Below are 25,916 nucleotides of genomic sequence, written 5' to 3' on the forward strand. Positions count from 1 at the left end.
CGACTCCTCGGCCCCGGACATCGCAATCGCCATACCGGAGGGATACAAAATCACCAGAAGAGATCGAACCAACGGAATCGGCGGCGGAATAGCCATCGCCCACAAATCTACCCTCAAAATCCACACCCACACGGACGACACCCTCAAGACAGCCGAACACCTCCACTTCCAGATCCACACGGACCCCAACACGACCCTCAGAGGTACCCTCATATACCGCCCTCCAGGACCAAGAGCCCCCTTCAGCGACACCGTCGCCGACCTCGCGAGCACCCACGCCCTCGCTTCCCCAGACTACATCCTCCTGGGAGATCTAAACTACCACCTGGAAAATAACAACAACGTCAACACCGCATCTCTGACCTCCAACCTCCTCAACCTCGGACTCCGTCAACTGGTCAACACTCCCACCCACATCGCCGGACACACTCTTGACCCCCTCTTCACCTCAAGCAACCACATCTCTTTCAGCCACACCTCCGAACTCCACTGGACCGACCATCACTGCGTCCACTTCTCTTATACGAAAATCACCGAACACCACCGCATCCCTCGACCTCCTCACCGCCGCTGGGGAAAAATCACCCAAGACCAACTAACCAGCACCCTCATCAAAGACCCTCCACCTGGCTCAACCGACCCAAGCACTGCCGCCATCAACCTCCATCAATGGATCCTCGACTGCGCCAACACCTTAGCCCCACTCAAGAAACCCACCGCCAACCAAGGAAAGAAAAAACCAGCCTGGTTCACAGACGAACTGACCGCCTCCAAAAGCCTCTGCCAGAAGCTCAAGAAGAAGTGGATCTTAGAGCGCACACCCGACAACCTCGCCTCCCTCAAAAACGCCAACCGTGAACACCACCAACGGATCCGAGTCGCCAAGCGCGCCCACTTCACTGAACGCATCAACAACAACGCCCACGACTGCAAAGAACTCTTCGGCATCGTGAAGGAACTCTCAAACCCCAACACCAACTCCAACGACATCCCGCCCTCCCAGAAACTCTGCGACGACCTCTCCACCTTCTTCCACCAGAAAATCACAACCATCCACGACAGCTTCAACGCCACTCCGCCGCCAGACCCCACCCCTGACATCTCCACAGACGCCTGCCTCCTCACCGCCTGGACCCACGTGGATGACACCGAAACAATAACAACCATGAACACCATCCACTCAGGCTCCCCCACGGACCCATGCCCTCATCACGTGTTCAACAAAGCCAACGCCATCATCGCCCCCAAACTCCGTGAGATCATCAACCTCTCCTTCGACTCCGCCACCTTCCCAGACAGCTGGAAACACGCAGAAATCCAACCCCTCCTCAAGAAACCCAAGGCTGACCCCAACGACCTCAAAAACTTCCGACCGATCTCTCTCCTCCCTTTTCCAGCAAAAGTCATCGAGAAGATCGCCAACACACAGCTCGCCCACTTCCTCGAAGACAACTCCATCCTAGACCCCTCTCAATCCGGTTTCAGACGAAACCACAGCACCGAGACTGCTCTCCTCGCCGCCACAGATGACATCAGAACCCAAATGGACAACGGCGAAACCTCGGCCCTCATCCTCCTCGACCTATCAGCCGCTTTTGACACAGTCTGCCACCGCACCCTACTGACCCGCCTCCATGAAGCCGGCATCCAGGATAAAGCCCTCAACTGGATCTCATCCTTCCTCTCCGACAGAACCCAGAGAGTCCGACTCTCCCCTTTCCGCTCCAAAGCCACCAACCTCATCTGTGGCGTCCCCCAAGGATCCTCCCTCAGCCCTACGTTGTTCAATGTCTACATGGCCCCCCTCGCCAAACTGGCCCGCCAACATCACCTCAGCATCATCTCCTACGCCGACGACACCCAGCTCGTCCTCTCCCTGACCAAAGACCCACTCATCGCCAAAACCAACCTCCACGAGGGACTAAAAGCCATCGCCGAGTGGAGGAACGACAGCCGCCTGAAGCTCAACTCCGACAAGACGGAAGTCCTCATCCTCGGGCGCACCCCTTTGGCCTGGAACGACTCCTGGTGGCCCACCGATTTCGGACTCCCACCCACCCCAGCCAGCCACGCAAGAAACCTCGGCTTCATCCTGGACTCAGCCCTCACCATGTCCAAACAGGTCAGCGCCGTCTCCTCTTCCTGCTTCAACACCCTTCGAATGCTCCGCAGAATTTTCAAGTGGATCCCAACAGGAACCAGAAAGACGGTGACCCAAGCCCTCGTCAGTAGCAGACTTGACTACGGCAACGCACTCTACACAGGCATCCCAACAAAAGACATCAAACGACTCCAGGGTATCCAAAATGCATCCGCCCGCCTGATCCTTGACATACCCCGCCGATGTCACATCTCCCCTCACCTGAAGGACCTCCACTGGCTCCCCGTAGACAAGAGGATCACCTTTAAACTCCTCACCCACGCTCACAAGGCTCTACACAACACCGGACCTACCTACCTCAACTCCAGACTCAACTTTTACGCCCCCACTCGTCAACTCCGCTCTGCCAATCTCGCCCTCGCCATCGTCCCCAGGATCCAGCGCAAGACCGCCGGCGGAAGATCCTTCTCCTTCCTCGCCGCCAAGACCTGGAACTCTCTCCCCACCTCACTGCGCCGGACCCAGGACCTCCTCGCCTTCAGGAGACTCCTCAAGACCTGGCTCTTCGACCGCTAACAGCTCACCCAGCCCCCCCCCCCCCCAGCGCCTCGAAACCCTGACGGGTACATAGTGCGCTTTACAAATGTTATGATTGATTGATTGATACTATTGGGCGACCAGGTATCGAGAAAGGAGTACATTCCCATCCCAGGACTGAAAACAAGCATCACTAAATCCAGTAAACAAGGCTCATGCCTTCAGACAATTTCAAGCAGAACTGACAAATACAGTGATATAAAAAATTCTATTATACAGAAAAGAGCAAATATTTAGTTTGCACTAGCAGACATGTCTAGCAATTAAAAGTGCTATTTATGTAACTTACTGAGAAAAAGGCTCATGGAAGAATTTCACTGAAAAGCATGAAGTGCTAGTTACAAATTGTTGCCAGTAAATAAAGTATATGATACAGCTCATTTACTGGAGGTTGAGTGATGGCATCAATTGTGTATCATCTTCATCAATACAATCAATGGCTGTAAAAGGTGAGCCCTAAGAGTTTCCCATCCATATGCAACTGCCATCCCTTTATACCTGGCTGCCTGATGATGCACGGAGGCAAGAGGATGCAGCCAGGCAACTAAATATAAGTGCAGAATTGAAGAGCCTGAAAACAACAGGGGCAGGGATCCAACGCTCTATTGAAGAAAGCACCGCTGGAGTGGTGGAATACAGGTAAGGGGTGGAAGCAAGACTACATAGCTTTGGTATTCACCTATCCACCCATTCAGCAGCACGAGCAGCAAGCTCCCAAGAACATCTTGGAGCCTGTGCACTTTGTTTGCACATATGAATCAGTTGCCACATGATTCTATGGTCTGGATAATCAACAGTTGTGAGTGAAATCTTCAGAAACAACATTTACCCCTTGTTTTTCTGGTACATTTGTATTATCTGGCCTTGAATAGGTATTGACAGAGAATGTGTCTGCCATTCAGGGCCATATGTACCGAATGTACTGCCCAGTCTGTGCTGTGGCTCACCTATAACTGGATTTGCTGAGCACAGAACCAGTCAGTGCGCCCTATTACAGTTAATGCGCTGCCCAGTGAGAACTGTTGACGTGTGTGTTTTAACAAGAAATATTAATGCAAAAGCTTACATATATCGTGTGATGAAGCTGCATAGAAAATGTGTTTTAATGTAGAAAAATAATGCACATATTTGAAATGTGCCCACAAAGAGTGGTTACCAATATATACGAAGACTAATGGAAATGCTTATTAACGTTGAGAAGTTATGCAATATGTTTTAATTTTGTAGTAGTATATCATAATTAAGGTTACAGGTTAAGAGTTTGCTTCATTTTAATAAAGGCTTAACTTAGCAAAGGTTTTGGCCTAGCTACCTAGCCTCATATTTGAATTTTATTTCTAACTGGCTTAATGCTGTTTTTCCTGAAGGACACAAAGTTGTACTTTTCCAGAAGCTATGTGTTTGTAACTGTGGTAGAATTCTTTCTTGTGGGAACCGGTTTGCTAGAAGGGGAAGTTCTTGTTAAATGCAACAGTGTAATTCGTAACAGGTGCAAGGTTAACCGTACTAGGAGAAGACAATGAAGACTCTGACTGGAGTACGAATGGCAACATTTGTTACCTGACATTCCAACCGTTGAAGACATCAATTAAATGGACCAATCTGTGGCATGGGAACTGTGAACTGTCGAAGGTTCTAGTAAGGTGTTTGCAAATTATTGGACAGAGATACCATTGCACCAAAACTTGTCCAATAGGGAATTAGGGAATAGTTTGACAGTTTTAATTTAACTGCTCTGCACAAACCGAGATCAGCCATTCTTCAAGCAATATTCTTTGAAGCCACTTTTCTGGACACTTCTAACCATTCTTGTTCATTCTTCCTTCCATTCCCTTTTCCAACAATTGTTCTGCTACTCTAAGCCATCCTCTACTCTAATCCTGCCCGATGCTAACTTCTCCTCTATCTGAGGGAAGTGATCATTCCCTAGCTATGCTATCTTATGCGTCTTGAAAGAGACTTTGCTTATCTTAATGTTAAAGACTTTGTCCCATCCTAACTCTGCCTGATGGTGATAGCCTGATGTCCTGAGGACGAAGACTGACGCTGCTTGCTGATCTGTTGGATTGGTAACTATCCAATGCAAATTGTAATTGCCTTTTTGCCTTTTCTTTCTAGGTACCAACTGCTATTTTGGTAGAGGCCTTAGTTCAGATGTTTTCTAAAATTGTGTGACTAAATTGTTTTGCATGAAGCCCAACATGCTAATGCTAATTCGAGGTTAGTTGAGGTGTTCACTGATATCTTACGCAAATAGACAAATGACTGAGTTCTTGCTTTGTTGATTCATGTACTAATGAGACTCTGCTAAGCTGATTCATATTAATGATGTGCATCATGATCTGAATGTGTTAAATCCAAGCATTGATGAAGTAGTGTCCTATATGCTGATTGCCTAACAGTATTGTTTCTAATGGGTTTTATTTGCCAATGAGATTAATCTACATGATATTAGATTGTTAACGTAGGGAAATAAATGTTCTAACTCCTAATTAAACTGGTGTGGTTATTCATGACTGAAAGGTCATGGTGTGTTCAATTGTTAATTCCTATTGATTGTTTACTGATTATTTATTGGTTATTACTAAATGTTTATTGACCAATTGATTGATGACGTAAAGATGGCATATCGTACTGGGAAGTCTCCAAACGCGGTCCAAAGGTTCATCGACCTGATTGCGTCTCCTTGTAAGTTTACTTATTAAGGTTCTGACGCGCTAACAGTTTTTGGTAGCAGAGGATGGTTTGGCCCTTTGGGTCCCCAGTCAAAAGATCACGGTTTTGTAGAGTTGATGTTTAACTTTGAAGCCCCAGTACGATAATCAACAGTTTTGGTAGATACGGAAGGGTTTGGCCCTTTGAGGTCCTGGTACGGATGGTTCAAGGTGAAATGGTTTAGTAGTAGGCAAGGTGTACCCAATAAATTGATTTTTATAATTTTTCAATGATGTAAATTGGAAAGAGGATGTCTCCCTAAGTCCCAAATGACTTTCCCGGAATCTCTGCGCTTGCTAAAGGAAGTTTGAGTAGGTTCTCGGCGTTCTAGTAATAGTGTGAATGAAGTAGGTTTTGCGCTTGCACAGCTTATGCAAATCGCAGGTGAATTGTGAGGTTTGTGAGGATTTTAGGCCAGATGATGATGTTGAAGTAGGAGTGGGCGTACTCCGCAGTATGAGAGTAGGGAAGTCAGCAAACTTCATGTGAGTGTGGCGCTTTGTGCTAAAAAATTGTCCACGTGGTTGTTGATGATGTACGGACCCTGTGTGGTCTAAGACTCCGGAGTATATTGATAAGTGTATGAGGCACTTGGTTTGTGTTGTAATTTGTTTGGTTTAATAGGTCGATAGTGAGGTCGACGAGTCAAGTCTGAGTCAAAAGTGAGTGAATGAAAACTTCGATGGAGATTTGGTGAGTTCTAAAGTGCACTAGAACAATAATCCATTGACAAGTCGAGAGTCGAATTTGCGGGTCAAATTTTGCTTGCGAGTGTGGGATCTGAGAAGGAGAGAGTAGCGGCCGAGGCTAAGCGAAACCTCTGTAAAGTTCTGAAGCAATCGTGTTACCTTTCCTGTAGTAGACCGGCAAATTTGAGTTTTTGATATTGGTTGGTGCTCGCGATATATATTGCATTAGTTTTGTATATATTGAGAAGTGGGAGGACAAGCCACAAGACTTTGTCAGCCGCAGTACGTGCGAGTGTGATGTCATTAGAGCCGAGTTGAGATAGGTTGGTTACTGAGAAGGGTCGCGCACGGATTGGCAGTCCTCCATGAGAGGCAATTGGTTAAGAAGGTAGGCGCAGAGAATTCTGGGATAAAAAGTCACTTCCTGATTTGATTGTGAACAAAAATAAATAAAAAAATAAAGACGAAAAGATGAAATTTTTCAAGGCTTTTAAGAGTGCTTTAAGGGGAGATGTATATATTACCGCAAGTGTAGGAGAAGTTACACCACAGGAGGCTACACCTGCTTACATTGTAATGGAGGAAAAGGGTGTTGCTCCATGTCTTTGGCTAAAGCAATGGTGCAAGGCGACGGAGAAAAATGGGTGCTTAGCGTTTCCTGAAAATGGAACGTTCAATTTGAGGATTTTAGAAAATTTACGGATGGTGCTATATGATCTGAAGCCACCTCCGAGACCAGCACAGTTTGAGGCGTTAGCAATTTGGGAGCTAATGGCAAGACAGCAACAGAAATTCGAGAGGAGAATGAGGAAAGCAGAAAAGACACTAGCAGAGGCTAGATGGAATAGTGCATAGAGAGTTTGGAGAAGAGAGACATTAGATGGAGTTAAGCTGTTTCCAGCGATAACCCCAGAGGTTGAAGGCAAAGGGAGGAAAGCTAACCATAAAAAAAAACAGAAGTCCTTCCAGAAATAAAGAGGTTAGAAAGCTCTTGACAGAGGTAGATGACTCAGATGATGATGAGTTCCTTACTCAGTTACTGAATGATCGTCCACCGCCATATGTGGCAGACGGAAATGGCCTGAGTAGTAGTACAGGTTCTACAGGTTTGATACAAGACAAGGCGACAGTGAGTCAGACACAGGTTAGTCCTGTCCCTCCACAAGTTCCGATGCAGAGTAGTTTTGGTGTGCCCACCACACAGATGATGCAACCTCAGTTGCAACCGCCACAGGTTCAGAGGATGTACCCTGACGTACCCATTCTAGAAACTGCCACCAATCTGATGGTGCTGACAGAGCAGAGATGTCAGAGACCAAGCTTGGTTCAAACAGAACCAACTCCACTTTTACTGCCCCAGGTGCAGTCGCAAACGATGCCGAGATACACTTCGGTCACAGGAGCAGTCAGACATAATGCCAATGATGAATCAGAATATGGGAGTTAGTCTTCCACAGATTTTGGGAAATAGACAGACACCAGATGCCATATCTTTGCCTATTACGGTTGGTCCACCTGTACCATTGTATGCGCAGGCGAAGCCTAGTGTATGCGATCAAGGGTTAATGACACAAAATACAACAAGAGGAGGGTTTGCAGAAAACACCCAAGGGATGATTCCTACAGCACCGACATTTGAAGGATCAAGAACCTTATTAGATTTCAGTCCGATTGGGTTCCTCCAGATGCAATGAGACAATCAGGTTCGAGACTGCTAACACCGCAGACCTCGAATGTAAATGCATCACAGACGCCTTTAGTACAGGCTGGAAATATTTTATTGCAAGGTTTAACTGCACAACAACTGACTGACTGGTTAGACAAACTCAACACTCCACAGACTACTCCTGTGGTAGCAGGGAGAGCGGAAGGAGAAGATTACCTAAACTATGTGAGAATGGGTATGGAAGCAGGTGAACTTGTTGAAGGGAACATGGGTGTACACAGGTTAGAGTCATACACAGAAGCAGAATTGAGGTACTTGTGCCCGAAGATAGCTAAAGAAGTGAGCAAAGTGCACCAGAGGTTGGCAAACCTGGCTGACAAGCACGGCATAGACATAGAAAATACCAAACATTTGAAGAGGAGTTACAGATTAGATTTTGAGCCAAAGGATTTTGAAGACATGAGGTCTGCTGGAATGAAAGCGCACCTCAAAGAAATACTGAAAGTGCACAAGTTTGGGGAGCCTTCAGATGGGTGAAGAAAAGAGACAAGAAGAAAAGTGATTACATAGAGCAGACTGCTAAAATACAACATGACATAGTTCCTGTAAAGATATTACCAATGTGAGAAACTGCGGGAGGGACTCTTGTCCATGTACCTTGGACCAGAGGTGACATTCTATCATTTACAAATGATTACCCCAGGTTGAGAGAGAAACCAATAGAATGGTATCAGCAGACAGACAGGTTTGTGAAGCTTGCGAAGTGTCTTTGGGAAGACCTGAACACTCTCTTTGAGATAATAGTTCCACCTGATTCATGGACTGAGTGCAAAAAAAAGTGTAGATTGGACGACTGATGAACCTGCAAGGGACAGACAAACGAGTGCGCCGTCTCCTGATGTGATGAAGTACTATTATAAAGTGATTGAGTTTCTGAAAACGAGAGTTTTGCCTAAGAATATTGATTGGCAGAGGATTGATAGAACTGCTCAGGAAGCCAAGGAGTCGATACATGCATATTATGAGAGGTTGTTGAAGGCGTTCAAGCATTACAGTGGCACAGAGACTATTGAGGCGAAAGACATGAATCACTTGGTGTTCAGATTCGTTGAAGGATTGAGACACGAAATTGGCCAGATGATTAAGACTCATCTGATTTGCTGGCAAGCAAAACCGATTGATGAGGTGTTGCAGTATGCAAAATACTATAGTGACAAAATTGAATTGAAACCGAGAAAGTTGAAGGAGAACGTGATGGAGATGCAAATCAAGGCAGCACAGACAGGGATGCAGGGAAGTTTTCCACAGCAAATGGTACAGCAGCAGCAGGGAAATGGGATGTTTCAGGCGCAGATGAGAGGTAGAGGACGAGGAGGTATGGTGAACCGCGGTCCAGACTTGAACACTGTAGTAGTTCAAAATTATGTACAGGGAATGAAGAAACTATTACCTTGTCATGCTTGCGAATCGTTGGACACTGGAAGCGGGAGTGCCCAATGATGGTGCAGGAAGATGTTATTCAACAAAGCAATGATGTCAGTTCATTTCAGAATGTGAGAGGACCAAGATTGAGATGTCCAAATCCAAATTTTCGGAATAATGTGAATCAGATGCAAGGTTTCAACCCATGCAGCAGGTTCAAATGCCAGGTGTACAACCAATGCAGTTACAACCAATGCAACAGCAGATCCCCATGGTACCTAGATAGCAAATGCAATTGCTTTTAGCCCCAATGGGACAGTAACAGGTGATGCTTCCTCAACAGGTCACAGGTCAACAAATGAGTCAAAATAAAACACTGCAGCAGTTCCCATTTCGTGGTGAGAATGGACTAAACGATGAATGGTCGGATGAGAGTTCAGATGGAGAGGAGTGCAGGCTTGCAGCATCTGTAGAGGTAGATCAGAGAAGACCCTATGTGCAGGGGAAGGTAATGGGTCACAAGGTTTCATTTTTGGTTGACACAGGAGCTACACACTCCACAGTCATAAGTACAGAAGTTCCAAAACTGCCCCTTTCGGGACAGACAGTTAAGGTAGTAGGGGTAGCAAACCAACTCCTCACTAATCTGGTCACAGATCCGGTTCAAGTTGAGCTTGGCACTTTCCAAGGATTGCACAGATTTGTGGTTTGTGACTCAAGTCCCGTATCCCTACTGGGAAGAGACTTATTGTGCAAAACGAGGTGTTCAATCACCTGTTCTAATGATGGAATTGAGGTCCAGACAAACAGTGATGATGAAGGTGAAGAACAGGTTTCTGAACCTGAAAATGAGACCATAGACGAGCTGAACTACCCTCAGACTTACAGGGAACAGTTAAAGAAAAGGTGTGGGATTTGACTGGGAAAGAAGTAGAAATTATCAAAGGAATGGAGCCAGTTAAAGTCAGTGTGAAGCCTAACGCAATATTCCCCCAGATACCACAGTACCATATGGCGCAAGATGTCCTTATGAAGGTTGCGCAAATGATTGCATATTTATTGAAACAGGGAGTCTTAAAGGAGGTATTGAGCAGTCCATGTAATTCACCAAAAATGGGACTGAAAAAGCCTTGTGGGAAAGTTCAGATTGTCCAAAATGTGAGAAAGATCAATGACATAGTGGTAAAATGTTGCCCAGTGGTACCAAATCCAGCTGTGATTATGTTTCAGATTCCATGCAACGCAGAATGGTTCACAGTGGTTGATTTAGGCGTTCTTTTCTGTGCCTCTTCATGAGGACAGCCAATTTCTCTTCTGTTTTAAATTCTTGGACAGAGTCTACATTTGGTGTCGAATTCCTCAAGGGTTTTCGGAATCACCTTCCATATGCAACCAGATTCTGAAGAAGAATTTGGAGTCGTAGGAGCTGCCTTTCCAATTGACTCTAGTGCAGTTCATTGATGATTTGTTAATTGCGTCCAAAACAAGGGACGAGTGTAAGTATGACTCGATTGCCCTACTGAACCACTTGGGAAAGAACGGACACAAGGTGTCCCCCAAGAAATTGCAGTATTGTCAGAAAGAGGTGGAGTATTTGGGTCATCTAGTTGAGAAAGGGTCGAGAAAATTATCCAGGGAAAGACAGCAGTGTTACAGATGAATCCCCGACAACACAGAGAGATGTTAGGATGTTTCTAGGGATGGTGGGGTATTGTCACCAATGGATCCTGAATTTTTCAGTCATCTCCAAGCCATTGCTGAAGCTGACGAGTAAAGAGAATGAAGACTCTATAGTGTTGGAAGAGAGGGAAATGAGAGCGTTTACTGAGCTAACAGAGAGCATGTGCTGGGCTCCAGCTTTAGGTATGCCTGATTACATGAAGATTTTCATTCTGTTTTGTCATGAACACAATGCATGTTCTTTGTCTGTCTTGACGCAGGTCCATGGAGGTGTAAACCGACCAGTAGCATATTTTTCAGCTACTTTGGACCCAGTTGCAGCAGCCTTACCGGGTTGTCTGCGTGCAGTAGCAGCAGTTGGACAAAGCCTTACACAGTGTGAAGGCATAGAGATGGGACATCCTTTAACAGTCATGGTCCCTCACTCAGTTGAAATTCTCCTGACGCGTACAAAAATGCAACACATGACCAATGCAAGGTTGACCAAGTATGAGACAATTATATTGGGGTCACCAAATGTAACGTTAAAGAGATGTACAGTGTTGAACCCGGCAACTTTGCTTCCAAGTGAAAATACAGATATTGAAAGTCTGGAAGATGTTGAACATGACTGTCTTGAGGTGACAGAATTGTGCACAAAACCGAGACCTGATATTAGAGACACCCAATTGGAAGAAAATTACCAAATTATTTTCATTGATGGCTCATGTTTGAGAGACTCAGTAGGAGTGCTGAGAGCCAGATATGTGGTATGCACAATTTCTGGTATCCTGGAAGCGCCCTGGCTTCAAGGAGTGTATTCCGCTCAATTAGCTGAACTGGTAGCTCTTACTAGGGCTCTCTGCTCAGATTAGAGTCACAATCTATACTGATAGTCAGTACGGATTTGGAATTGTTCATGATTTTGGCCAACTATGGTCACAGAGAGGTTTCCTGACCTCTTCTGGTTCGCCAGTGAAAAATGGTGAGAGAATTAAAGAATTGTTGCATGTAATTCAGTTACCTCATAAAATTGCTGTGGTGAAATGTAGTGCACATTTGAAATCACAAGACTTTGTTTCAATGGGAAATGGATATGCGGATCAAGTCGCAAGGTTTTGCGCATTGAACTGTATATCGTTCAAGGATCAATGGGAACTGTTACCTGAAAAAGAAAATGAGACACAGGTTATGCATTGAGAGTGATTGACACATTAGAAGAGCTGAAATTGTTGCAGGATCGTGTCAGCAAAGATGAGAAGCGTTCTTGGGTTAGGATACAATGCATACAAAGACCAGATGATTTGTGGGTCTCAGAAGAAGGAAAAATGGTTTTGCCAAACAGTCTTTTGTCACAGTTTGCAAGGTTTTATCATGGCCAAGCACACATTGGGAGGGATGCCATGATCAGGTTGTTCAAGATTGACTGGTTCAATCCGAAGCTTAGACAAGCAGCTGAAGTGCTTTGCCACCGTTGCATCATCTGCCAACAGATAAACGCGGGGAAAGGGACAGTGGTAAATTTGAGCCACATTGGAAGAGCTGGAGGTCCATTCAGCAGAATGCAATTGGATTTCATTGAGATGCCTGTGTGTGGAGGTCTGAGGTATGTGTTGGTGATTGTGTGTTTAGCCATTGGATTGAAGCTTACCCTACACGTATAAATGACAGCCTCACCGTAGCGAAACTATTGCTTAGGGAACTGATACCACGTTTCGGTTTTCCAGTCTCTTTAGAATCAGATAGGGGAAGTCGCTTCAACAATGAGGTGATTTAATTACTGTGCGCAGCATTGAACATTGAGCAGAAGTTGCATTTTAGCTACCGCCCTGAAGCATCAGGACTTATGGAACAAATGAATGGCACTCTGAAGTCGAGAGTTTAAAAAATGTAATTGTAATTGTTGATTCCTATTGATTGTTTATTGATTATTTATTGGTTATTACTAAATGTTTATTGACCTATTGATTGATGACGTTAAGAGTGCATTACGTACTGGGAAGTCTCCAAACGCGGTCCAAAGGTTCATCGACCTGATTGCGTCTCCTTGTAAGTTTACTTATTAAGGTTCTGACGCGCTAACAGAACTCATGCCTGCCCTTGATACTGGGTGTGTCTAACTGACCCTGTCACACAATGCTGTCGGCATGTACCAGCAAATCAGCTCTGAAATGCTCAGCACCGAAAGTTCCTAAAAATATATTATCTATGAACTGCTCTATGTAAGTGTGCTCTGTATCTTTCTCTCTCCATCTCCCTTCTCTTTTTCTCTTTAAAATGTGGTACAAATCTTTCTATAAATTCTTTACGTGATAGCTCCCTTCCCACCTTGCACCGGACCTTTTCTACGAAATGATTTCTTCGAAATGACATTTCAATGCTTCATTTTCCCAAAATGTCTAAAGGAGAAAATGTATTTATTAATACATTATGCTTATACACAATAGGCAAGGTTGTGGGAGATTCCAAATAGAAAAGGAGGGAGCACTAAACCCTTTGGCACATGTAAAATTCGACTCAACTACTCCCCTGAGCAGTGGTATACTCTAAACACCTGCCCGAGCAGAAATGACTTCAGAATTTTCCAGAAATTCAAGGATTGTTTACTGTATGTCTGTACAAAGTAGTGACACCAGTTAGACCCTTATTACGAGAGATCAGGTAATCCCAATGGGATAGTAATCGAATTTACCTGCCCCTTTAGGGACAGGAACACCGTGTATGCTGGAATACCGTGGATCGGGTGTTTTTCACCCCGACACCCCGCTTCTAAAACTGGAAAAACGCAGGAAAACCCTACATGCATTGGTGCAGAACCAACATTTCCCATATTAAATCACAATATCAAGTGATTTAACGTTTTTAGTCTTCGGGGAAATACTCATGCCACTGAAGTCGGTAGTTCCAGGGTGAGTAATACTGGGCAGTTTTGAGGGCTCCTTTTAATTGCCCCCTCAGTGAATGCAACGCTATCAAACCATCCATAAATTGATGCATGGTTCTGAAAGCAAATGGGCTAAAAATGGCCGTCATGTTGATTAGAGAATAAACATTCTAACATCAGTGTGTGTTTAACTTATATCATAGAGGCACACCTACATGAATACATCTAATAGAATCTGTTTACAGAAGCAAATTCATTTTTAGAGTCCACGCCACCTTGGGAGTAATCCTCCAGAGAGGGGTGTGCAAGTGCATTCCGATATAAGTGGGGCCTCACGTGTAAGTGCGCAGTACCGGGACATCTGTTGAAAATTGCCGGTTCCTGCTCACCCACCTTTCTATTCAAATACTTGGTGTTTCATCGGGTAGACAACGCTATAATAATACATTCTCAAATCTTTTTAACATACTAATCATTCTGGTGTGGTAGTAGTTTCGACATTCTCTGAAATGGGGAATGCTATGTTGCCTCTTAGATTGCTTTGCAGTTCCTGTGATTTAACTAACTTGAATATTAAATGCGACGAATATATATTTTTTAAGTAACTATCTTTTGATTTAAAGATAATTGTGATTTTAGCTGTTGTTCATTCAAATAGTTAGATCCTTAAGTCTTTTATGAATTGTTGTTTACAGACAAGCGTCTTCCCTGAGTTTTCAACGTAGACTTCTTTGAACATATGTACAGTTGTCAACAAACAAGATTAAAGACCGTGTGATGTCACTTCCTGTGAAAGCCTCAAGCGGTATTAGATGGAATGTGATGTCACTACGGTTACTCCCTGATTTTGGTAAAATCCTGTCAAATATGTCTGGATTGTTTTGCCACAAACAACTTGGATGTTTGTCCATACTAAAATGACATAGGAAATAAATATATAACTTGAACATAGCACAAAAAGTATATAAAAGAACACATAATTTACCGCAAAATTGTACACATCAACTTGGTGGCCGTCTCTATGCCTGTGTGCCAACCGTGCCACGATAGTACGGACTTCGCTCCAGTTGTCCATGTTACTGAAGATCTGGTTAAAAGCGTTCATTACTCTTTTACCGTGGGCCTTGATTCCAGCACTTGCTTGCATTTCTTCCAGAGTTGAGATGTCTTTCAATTTCTTGAAGTAGTTTTTAGTCTTTGGAAAATCTACAAAAAGCCTAAATGCAGTGGGAAAACAAATTAGCTGTCTTAAAAAAACAAACACATTTATAAATTGTTGGTTTCAGCTCAAGGCACTTCCGAACATTTCCATGATAAAGTAATCATTGAAAAAATACGGAAAATATGATTTTATGTCAAGACCAGAGGCTCCTATTATGCATTCTTAACTTGCTTTATTAAAATAGCAGCAGTCAAGAAACTACAAATCCCAGTGGGCTTAGCAACAAGCTAGCCAATGGGAAGAAACAACATACAAACAGTAACCACCAATAGAGTACCGGCTAGTGGTATAGAGTACACCCTTGACTGCAAGCAGCCTTCTTTTCTTGCTTCTCGCAGTCAAGATAAGTACTCTTTTATATCTTCGTTTCAATACTTGTTTATAGTTTTATATGGTCATTGTTTATGATTTCAGAAGCGCTCCGCTTTCTTTATATGTATTCCGCACTTCGTGCGTTACATTTAACTTTATCAATACGCTGCTCGTATCTTTCCCCCCCTTCCTCTCCTCACCGGATGGCCTTCCGCACGTTCTAACGGTATAAACCGCCGCGCTTGCAGTTTTTCCTTCAGGCCCGTTTGCTCTTGTATTACCTTTCTGCTGCGGTTTGGTTCAGATGCGTCTCCAGCCACTTCTTCGTGGCTGCCGTCCATTCCGTTTCTACCGCTAGACGACACACATTGGAACACGCCCTTTCTGCCTCCTCAAAAAGGCGCGTCCAGCCTTTCAACATTTCTCCAGCTACATGGCTCACGCCTCAGAGGATTGTTTAACTTTATCTATTTCCAGCCCACTTTCCATTCGGCTGGGTTAACTGTTTAATTGCTGCCTTTTTCTTCACAACCTTTTTCCAAAGTTTTATCGTTTCAATGGCGTTGATAGTTCTCCTCCAACACCTGTTAATTCTGAAGAGGGGGAAACCGTCAACCCAGATTTGACTGATTTTATTCAGACTTCAGTGCAACAGGCTGTACAAGCTTCCATGAAAAAAATGTCTAAAAACATTGAGAATTCCGTCAGACATATAACGTCCAGTTCTTTAATGGTCCATTCTGTGGGGGAAAGCAGAAAACATAAAATGTCTCCTTTAACAAAAAATAAATCTTCAATTGGCGCACAATTGATAGGTGAGACTTCCTCACCACAGATTGAGGATTTAATTCCTCCAAGGCCTCCTAGAAAGGAGGGGAACACTTATACAAACACAAAGATTGCAGTTGCACATGCTAAATGTTAACTCAAAACAAAAAATACTGATAATGCACCCAAAAAGATAGTTACATCTAAGATATTGAACTCTGAGGATGACATGGATGAATTAATTCATTCCAACGCTTCGGACACCACTTCCTCCCCTCCCCCTCAAAGAAAATTAAATTATCCAGTTCTGACTCTCATTCCATTCTGGATTCCAATGGTGTACCCATGTTTGATCCTACGCTTATCCACCACCACAGTTCTATGGAATGGATTCCTGCTCCCCATGTCGGCGATTATATTTCCTCACGTCTCCGTCTTCCCCTGGACAAGCAAACTCGTGCAAAACTAAAATTTGAATGCCCCAGAATTTCTTTACCTTCTCACATCACCACAACTCCATCAATTGATCAATCTTTGATTACTTTCTTTTCCAAATTTGGCAGACATCCCCGAAAAGGGGTAGATAAAGCTCGGACAACTTGCCAAGACAAGTCACTAGATGTGGTTGGACCGCTCGCCTGAATATTCGACCTGGCGGGATCTGCCAGGCTAAACAATTCTGAAATAAACCCTTCAGACATTTCTCTTTGGGTTCAAAGGGCTTTCTGTCTCCTGGGCAATGCAACCTCTGCCATCATCCATGAAAGAAAGAAATGCATACTTTTGAAATTAGACCCCAAGCTTGCAAATCTGGCTACCCTTGATCTTGCAACACCAACAGAAGGACAGCTTTTCGGTGATTCTTTCATCAAGGACCTTAGCCGCTACGTCTCCACCTTTTCGTCCATTGACAAAGCGCAACAAAATTTAAAGAAAGTGTTTAACCAACAGGTTTTTGCACGGCCCGGTAGAGGCAGGAGCCGCTTTACCGGCCGTCCCTACCGTAACCAAGGCTCACAAGGCTCCTATAATTCTTCCTTCAAATCATCCTATAACACCCAGGATTTCAAACCCCTGTTCTACCCTCATAGATCCAGAGGTTTCCGTGGCCGAGGACAACGTTACGTCAGGACACACAATCCCCAAGGTAAGCCCATTTTTTGGCCTTCCCATAGGAGGGCGTCTACGTTTCTTCCTTCCAAAATGGTGTTTTATCACAAAATACCCTTGGGTGCTGAACACTATTTAGGGTTATGCCATAGAATTTTACTCCCCTCCATTTCAAGATACTCTTCATCCCCTTCCAAAATTCTCAAAAGAAATGTCCAATCTTATTTCTTCAGAAATTCAAGTTCTCTTGCAGAAAAAGGCTATGCAACTCCCTCTACCCGATCCCTCAGGGTTTATGAGTTCTCTACTCCTTGTCCAAAAGAAAAACAAAAAATTAAGACCTGTAATCAATCTAAAATCTTTCAATCAATTTTTCATATATCGTTATATCAAAATGGAAAATATAATCCATCTCAGAGATATCTTGCTCCAACATGATTGGCTAGTGAGATTAGACTTACAAGATGCCTACCTGGCCATCCCTATCCATCCTTCTCACAGGAAATTTCTTCAATTCCAGTGGCATTCCAAAACCTAGCATTTTTCTTCCCTACCCTTTGGTCTTTCATCAGCCCCTTGGTGCTTTACGAAAACCATGAAACCAATTGTCACTTATCTCAGGTCTCTAGGTATCAGACTGATCATCTATTTGGACAACATCTTACTCATGAATCAAAACCCTCAAACTCTTCTTTCTCATCTTCAACTCACCTGTTCTCTCCTTTCCGACCTAGGTTTCCTCATAAATTTGGAAACATCTCTAATGATTCCTCACAACAAATAGAATTCTTGGGTTTCCTAATAGATTCCTCCTCTGCTACCCTCCATCTCCCTCCTTCAAAAGTAACTTCCATCAAAAAAGAACTTCACCACGTCCTTCTCAAGGATCAAATCTTTCTCAAGCTACTAGCAAGGATAGTAGGTCTCCTTTCCTCCTCTATCCAAGCCATATTTCCCGGTCATCTTCACTACCGAGCTCTTCAGCGTCTAAAAATCCTCCATCTCCGCAAAGGCTTAGCATTCTCCGATCTAATAAAACTAGACACAGACTCTCGCTTACAAATCCAGTGGTGGATACACCATTTAGATGCCTGGAATGGCAGGACCGTCTTCCAATCAGCGCCCGATCTTGTATTAGAATCAGATGCCAGCCTGACAGGTTGGGGCGCACGTTGTGGTCACATATCGACTGGAGGTACATGGTCACCAGAGGAGTCCAAATTGCCCATAAATTGTTTAGAGATGCTTGCAGGCTCCTTTGCTATCAAAACCCTCGCAAAACACAAAGCCAAATGCTCCATTCTTCTCCGTATGGACAACGTTGGTTTCTGCAGTTCGTTACATAAATCATCTCGGAGGTACCAGGTCACAACCTCTGGCTCAGCTGGCAAAAAGCCTATGGGAATTCTGTCTATCCCACAATTATTCGCTTCAAGCAGAGTACCTTCCAGGGTCCCAAAATTCTGTAGCAGACTGGCACTCCTGTCATCTCAAAGACTCCAGCGATTGGAAACTCCTTCCTTCCATTTTCCCCATTCTCTCCAACAAATAGGGTACATTTCATACAGACCTCTTTGCCTCTCACCTCAATTCACAATTACCACGTTTTTTCAGCTGGCGTTCGGATCCTTTGGCCACTGCAACAGATGCATTTCTACAAGATTGGTCCCAGGCAATCCACTACCCCTTCCCCCCTTAATCTTAATCAACTGGATGTTAGCCCAGGTCAGACGCTAAAAAGCAACCATAATCTTGGTAACATCGTTTTGACAGTCTCAGGTTTGGTTTCCTCCTCTTCTAGAGCTTTCAACAGATTTTCCAGTTCTCCTCCCTTCTTTACCTTCTCTTCTCCTCGATCCGAAAGGCTCCCCTCACAACCTAATTCTATCCAATTCTCTAACTCTTTCAGCGTGGAAGGTATATCAGGTTCCCCCAACAAACCTTCCTTATTTCAACAGAAGCTTCAGAATTCATAAACAACGCCTGGGCTCAGGGAACGAGAAAAGCCTACAGATCAGCTTGGTCTCTATGGACAAGCTGGTGTGTGGGAAAATGTATCAATCCCTTTTCAACAAATATCAATCTAATCATTAATTTCTTGGCCTCGGAAGCCAGTTCTGGCAAATCTTCATAACGTTGAATCTCTATAGATCTGCTATTTCCATTCACCATCACTACATAAACGGCAAACCCATTGGCGAACACCTTTTAGTCTGTCGTCTCCTCAAGGGAGTTAAACTCTTCAAATCCCCTGCTTCCAAATACACTCATTTATGGGATGTGTCCATAGTGCTCAACTTTTTTATTTCATTGCCTGACAACGCAGACCTTTCTTTAAAAATGCTTTCAGCAAAGTTAACTATGCTCTTATGTCTTATTTCTATTAAACGTGTGTCTAATGTCAAATCTTTAGATGTTTACTCTCGCCAGTTTACTGCTACAGGAGTGTTATTTCATATCCACAAACGTACTAAAACTAATCTTCACACTGTGTTTTACCCTTTCTTTCCTACTCAACCTAAACTTTGTGTGGGCCTCTGTTTAAAAGAATATGAAAAGCGTATGCTTAACCTCAGAATGTCCTCCAATCACCAACTACTCATTTCTTTCCGCAAACTCCACAAGCCAGTTTTCTCTCCAACCCTTGCTCGTTGGGTTAAATGGTTAATGTCACTAGCGGGAATTGACACTTCCATTTTTGGAGCCCATTCCTCCAGAGGTGCCATGGCATCTAAAGCCTTCTCTATAGGCTCTTCCCTAGAGGACATTCTGATGTCAGCTGACTGGTCTAATGACAATGTTTTATTGTAAACCTATTCAAACAGCAGCTTCTTTAGTACTTGATACACTTTAAACTAGCATAATAGGAGCCTCCGGTCTTGACATAAAATGTAGATTTTCCTAGTAATTTATTAAGGAAAGTCTTAATTTTATTAAAGACACGGAGGCAAATATTATCCCTCCACAGTTTCCATTAACATGTCTGCCTTTTCCCTCCCTACCAGCGGTTCCAGCATTACCACCTGCCTCTTCATGATGACTTCGGACAATTACCTACCTACCATCTACGGAACTCCAAGTTTTCTCACCATCAATCCTGCCAAGTTTCTCCACGCCTTCAATGGTTTATCTCCTGCTGCCAAGAACTGTTATCTTCCATCCTGGCGATAGCTTTTATAGGATCTTTGTTACCTCTATTTTATGATACTAATTGACTTTCTCGCTCAAGAAAAGAGGGCTGCTTGCAGTCAAGGGTGTACTCTATACCACTAGCCGGTATTCTATTGGTGGTTACTGTTTGTATGTTGTTTCTTCCCATTGGCTAGCTTGTTGCTAAGCCCACTGGGATTTGTAGTTTCTTGACTGCTGCTGTTTTAATAAAGCAAGTTAGGAACGCATAATATTCGCCTCCGTGTCTTTAATCAAATTAAGACTTTCCTTCATAAATTACTAGGAAAATCTACATTAAATACACTAGTATGAAAATATTGTGTGCATTCGGTTAAACAAGAAAACATCATAACCATTTTGAATATAATTTATATGTAAAATGTGATATTGATTTTGAAAATATCAAATTTAACAAGCATTGGCAAAGAAAAACATTTTAACCTATGAAACTGCAAAGCAGAACTATTGACTTTGACAGTGCATTTTTTGTTTTCCAGATGGCTGTCTGCGTATTAGTGGTGGAAGACATCCTGGAATGCTCTTTCATAAAGCACAATCAAAGCCATTCCAAGATGGCTACCATGTGTCTGCACATGTGTGGAAATCATTTGAAGAGGCCACCCATGGACACAGCAGCAGTACGTGACTAGAGTGCAGGCTCTACGGGTGCAGGGGGGAGTAGAAAGAGAATGAGCTAATATTTAAATATGGATAGCAGAGATTGGAAAGGAGAAGGAAAGCAAATATAACAAAGTGATAGAGACACAAGGAGAAAAAAAGGCTTTGTGACTCAAAAAAAGTTTTGTTCTTGAGGCCTATAGTATTTGTGTTTCAATGCAACTTGTGCCGTTTGCACATCTATACCTAACATAGGTCTATTTGAGCAGCTGGTAAAACCTATGATCAATATCTTACTGACCTTTCACTCTAAAGAAGAAACAGAAGTTTTGGGTTCACAGTAACGCAAATTATATAAAGCACTAAATCATGCCAACATGTGGTAACACTATGACAAGTTTTAGTTCCTCAGCTTCAAACATTTGTGATAAAATGAATCACTGTGGTCAGTTTGGGATCCAGACTTTGTTTTCTGTCTCCTGTGCCCATAGTCAAATAGTTGGTATAGTGCCACGATCAGATATTTTTTACTATTATTTGCTGTTTTAGAGGGCCAACACCGAATTTGACAGTGCATTTTTTGTTTTCCAGATGGCTGTCTGCGTATTAGCGGTGGAAGACATCCTGGAATGCTCTTGCATAAAGCACAATCAAAGCCATTCCAAGATGGCTACCATGTGTCTGCACATGTGTGGAAATCATTTGAAGAGGCCACCCATGGATACAGCAGCGGTAGGTGGCTAGACTGCGGGCTCTACGGGTGCAGGGGGGAGTAGAAAGAGAATGAGCTAATATTTAAATAAGGATAGCAGAGACTGGAAAGGAGAAGGAAAGCAAATATAACAAAGTGATAGAGACACAAGGAGAAAAAAGGCTTTGTGACTCAAAAAAAGTTTAAGAGGTTAAAGATGTCTCTTGTGGCTTTTTTCACAGAGGTGAAGATTCTCTATGAAAAGAGGCAGCAAAAAGTTTCATGAATCCATAGACTCGAAAATTCAGGACAGTAAGGCAAGTGCAGACATATTAAACCACCTTCTAGCACTTTAAAACAAAAGTTATCTATGTAAGAGAAACATGCAAGAAGAGAAATAATCAGATGGTTGGAGGTTTCATCCATCAATAATTACATTGATGTTGACAGAGTCCCTTGTGGCATAGGAATTTTTATAATTCCAACATGCTGAAATGTGTCACCCTATGTAGCGCAAATAAATAAGCAGTTGAAAGCATTTAGACTGTCTTCTCATGCCTTTTTTAATCCCAGCATACATGGTGGAAATGTGTTGCAGTACCTTTGAGTGGCTATGTGCGGCGCTCGATGTACTCCGAGGCAAGGCTGGAGTACTTTTACTACCATTTTTTTTACATGTATGGCTGCAGTAACTTTAGAAGTGTAGATTGTGAATAGCAATAGCCCTACTCTTTTCTGTGTGGACGTTTGTATTAGCATGGCCCTCTCATAATCCTTCCATACCCTTCCCTAAACCCCTCCTTTTATTTCCCTAAACCACTCCCATTTAGTAGTAAGTATTCCCTAGTTTCCAGCCACTTGCCTGGTTCCCTCCCACATCTGTTACATAAGCATACGCCTATTTGTGTGGAGATGCAATGATCTCTTAAGAGAAAAAGTAGGACAGGTGGAGGTTGCCACACGTAGATTTTGCAGTAAGTGGGTAGGAATATTTGTAGTAGTACTTAATGTACTACAAAACATAGTTTTTGAATAGACCCCGTAGTCCTTTTTTATTCATCATCATCAAATGGCTTCATTTGGGAAAAGTTTCCAGATAACAATATTCATTTACAAAGTTAAAAAAAAAAATTAATCATTATTATTGTTTACAAATCACTGTTAATAAAAGATTATCTTCATGGGCTTTATACAGTGAGATTACAGTCAAATTGTTGATCTACGGCAATTGCATGGAAAGGCCAATTGATTATATAAATGTTAAAAACATAATTCATAAAATTGTGCACATCAATTTAGGTGAGTACAGCCTATTCGATATACATTTTCAATCAATCTGGAAGCATTCACAACAACCAGACAGAAAATCATCATAGATGTAATTGAACATGTAATGGGTATTATAATATGTAAGGTCATGAGTAGTGTATGGTGGGGTGCAAGAAATAGTTAGCTCAGTGAACTATAACTGGTGAATTTCAGGGTTTTGTTTTAAAACACTAGTTCTTATATTATTTCATATATATATGATATTATTACAAGGCTTTACTATAACATCACTTTAACCTTTGTTTTTTCCTCACTGAATTGCTATGTTTCTTTTTAATATAGCCTAAAATCTTAGCACCTTAGGTAGCTAGAACATTACTTTAACCATTTATTATTATTAGTGAGTTTCTGAAGTTTTTTCACCGAAAGTAAGATCTTATTACCTTACCTAACTTTAACATGACTTTAATCTTTGTTTTTTTCCAAATGATTTTCTGGGATTTTTTCAAATCATATTTATCTTCATTACATTTGACCAGGCACAGGTGGAAGTTGGACTTAGCACCTGGAACACAGGGCCTGACCTAACCAAAAAAAAACTTTCATCAAAAGTGCCCAAGCCACCCCTGGGAAAAGCTCTCTCAGCCAATCACAACACTCCATGTATTTTTTATTTGAGGTCCCATGGAACTCCCACAGGGCTCCCATGGCACCAAATGTCTTGATATCTCTATTTTCGAACCTTAATTTCTCAGAAATGGCTTAACATATTTACACTAAAACACAAAAAGTGTGCTTTCTGAATAAAGATCTAGCTTCCTGCCAAATTTATAAATTCTGTTCAGCAATTTGTTTCTATATTGCTGTTTAAAATTTCTTTGGAAATTGCAAGGGCCAAAAGCGTTCTAGCACACCCCATTTTTCTTGCCCTGTGCTTGATGGAGCACCCTAACTCTTTCCAGGAAGGAGCTGAGGTAGACAAACATTTTTTTGGAAAGTTTCAAGAAGATTTCAAATGGCGTCAGACTTATTAGAAAAACAATAAGCACTGACCCAACTGTAACTCTTCAGATTAATATAGTGAAAACCAAGGTCAAATCTAAAAAAAGCACAAACATGAAAATACACAAAAAGCTGTTAATATAATATCAATACAGTGATAAACCATGGTCCCTAAATATGAACGCTGTACCCCGTTCATGATTGATTAATATTACAAACTCTTAAACATTCTGGGAAAATAGAACAACAAAAGCAACACAATACAATTAGGATTTAAGGGAATGAATTCTATTATAAATCTTACAAACATTTAACAGTCACTATTACTACCTAGTTCCAAAAACCAACTTTGAAGTAGATGATCTCAATCCATTCTTATAAGCACAATTACATTGTGGCTAGTTACCTGCAATCCTAATAACCTCAAACACTAAAGTAAATTAAGTAATTCTGTGAAACAGTGAAATAGTAACTCCAGAAGATAAATATATCTCTCAGTTCAGGGTAAGCAGAAGTTGATACTGAAAAAAGTCATACAATGAACTTGTGTTTTTCTGGATTCTGACAGACTGCAGATCACTCAGGAGCTAGACATCTACCCGCAATGGCAGTGTCAGGAGATGAGCCAAAACAATAAAAGGTGGTGCACGGATAGGCAAAGTCACCAGTCAGAGCACATGCACTTGATGGTGTTTGTTTCTTGAGGCAGCGTTCTTCTGGTCGCTAGTTAGAAGGAGATATTTTGTCTCTTGGTACCTTGGCTGGCCTGGGGCTTCCAAACAGGCAAGACCAACAAACTTCAGAGGGGCAATCAGATCTCTGCCCTGCTAAAAGGAAATGGTAGCACTCAGCTCCATATTCTGGAAGCACCATTAAAGGAGAAGTACATGTTTCCTTAATGGCTGTGTGATCTTGGTTGAGCAGATGTAGGTTTCTTGCTTAAATGTCCAAGCTGGAGCAGCCTTCATCTGCCAATCATAGTTGGTGTGGTGCAGCATACAATTTGGCTTCACCCCCTGATGTCACAACTTCAACCTATATGTATACATAACATTTCATATAATGTGTGTTCTAACATTATAAATGTAAAGTGTTGCACTTGAATTTAATCACAAAATGTATTCCTTGTAGAACTAGGAAACCATATACACTGTGTGCCTTAACCTTATTAAATGGAATTTAATCATTTGAAATGAATCAGAAACCATCCTAACAGTCATGAAATGTGATTGCATTAGAAATTAGAACAATGTATGTGTTGTGTGTACTTATTTTTACAGTGCAACATTAAAATGTAGTTCTTAGTTGTACTTCTGTTCATGTATTCAAAAACGGTATTGCATGTGTTCTAACTGTAACATACAGCTTTGGGATTGTGTAACAGATTTACATTTATTTGAAATTTAAATTTGCATAAATAACATGATATTAAATGTGCATTACTGAATAATATATTAATTTGACTTAACTAGGCCTGTATTTATTGCCACGTGAGAAACTGTTTTCCATTTCTGCTTGCATGTCTTTTCTTTGCAGGTGCATTCACATGAAATGTTAGTTCGGAAATAGATGTACTATTGTCTTAGTTATAGAAAGTCTAGGGAAAAAGACCTTAATGGAAGAACATGGAGGAACCGAATGTGGGCTGGCAGTCCCTTAGTGGGAAACTGTTACAAGTGATGTCCAAATGACCAAGGTTAATATCATTCTCAGGATTGGTCTGGGAGAATCTGTGAATGTTACAGTTTACAACGTAAGACTGGAGACGACACTGGAGCTCCAGATGGCATGATGATGGGTGTTACCTAACTGATATGTGTGATATTACCCAGTGTACTCACAGATTGATTTCAAACACTTTTTCTTTAGACATTGAGAGGTACAAACCTCCGACCTTCCCTTGTCCTTATGCTTTACTGAATGTGGCTTAGGTTAACACTTAGCTCTCTAGAAGACTTTTGACCGAGCTTCTGAAATGCTGACACCTTCCCTACATGCATGAGCATATTTTTTCTTTTTT

General features: G+C 42.4%; 1 protein-coding gene across 1 annotated transcript in view; it reads right to left on the reverse strand.

Moving 5' to 3' along the window:
- Positions 1 to 25,916, reverse strand: part of LOC138261449 (cytoglobin-1-like) — a 314,212-nt gene that overhangs the window by 31,548 nt on the left and 256,748 nt on the right. The window contains exon 2 of the mRNA XM_069210397.1: positions 14,719 to 14,950. Within this exon, the coding sequence (XP_069066498.1) occupies positions 14,719 to 14,950 (232 nt within the window). The remainder of the gene's footprint in view (positions 1 to 14,718; positions 14,951 to 25,916) is intronic.

Source organism: Pleurodeles waltl, chromosome 10 (genome assembly GCF_031143425.1).
Source record: "Pleurodeles waltl isolate 20211129_DDA chromosome 10, aPleWal1.hap1.20221129, whole genome shotgun sequence".
Taxonomy (NCBI): Eukaryota; Metazoa; Chordata; class Amphibia; order Caudata; family Salamandridae; genus Pleurodeles; species Pleurodeles waltl.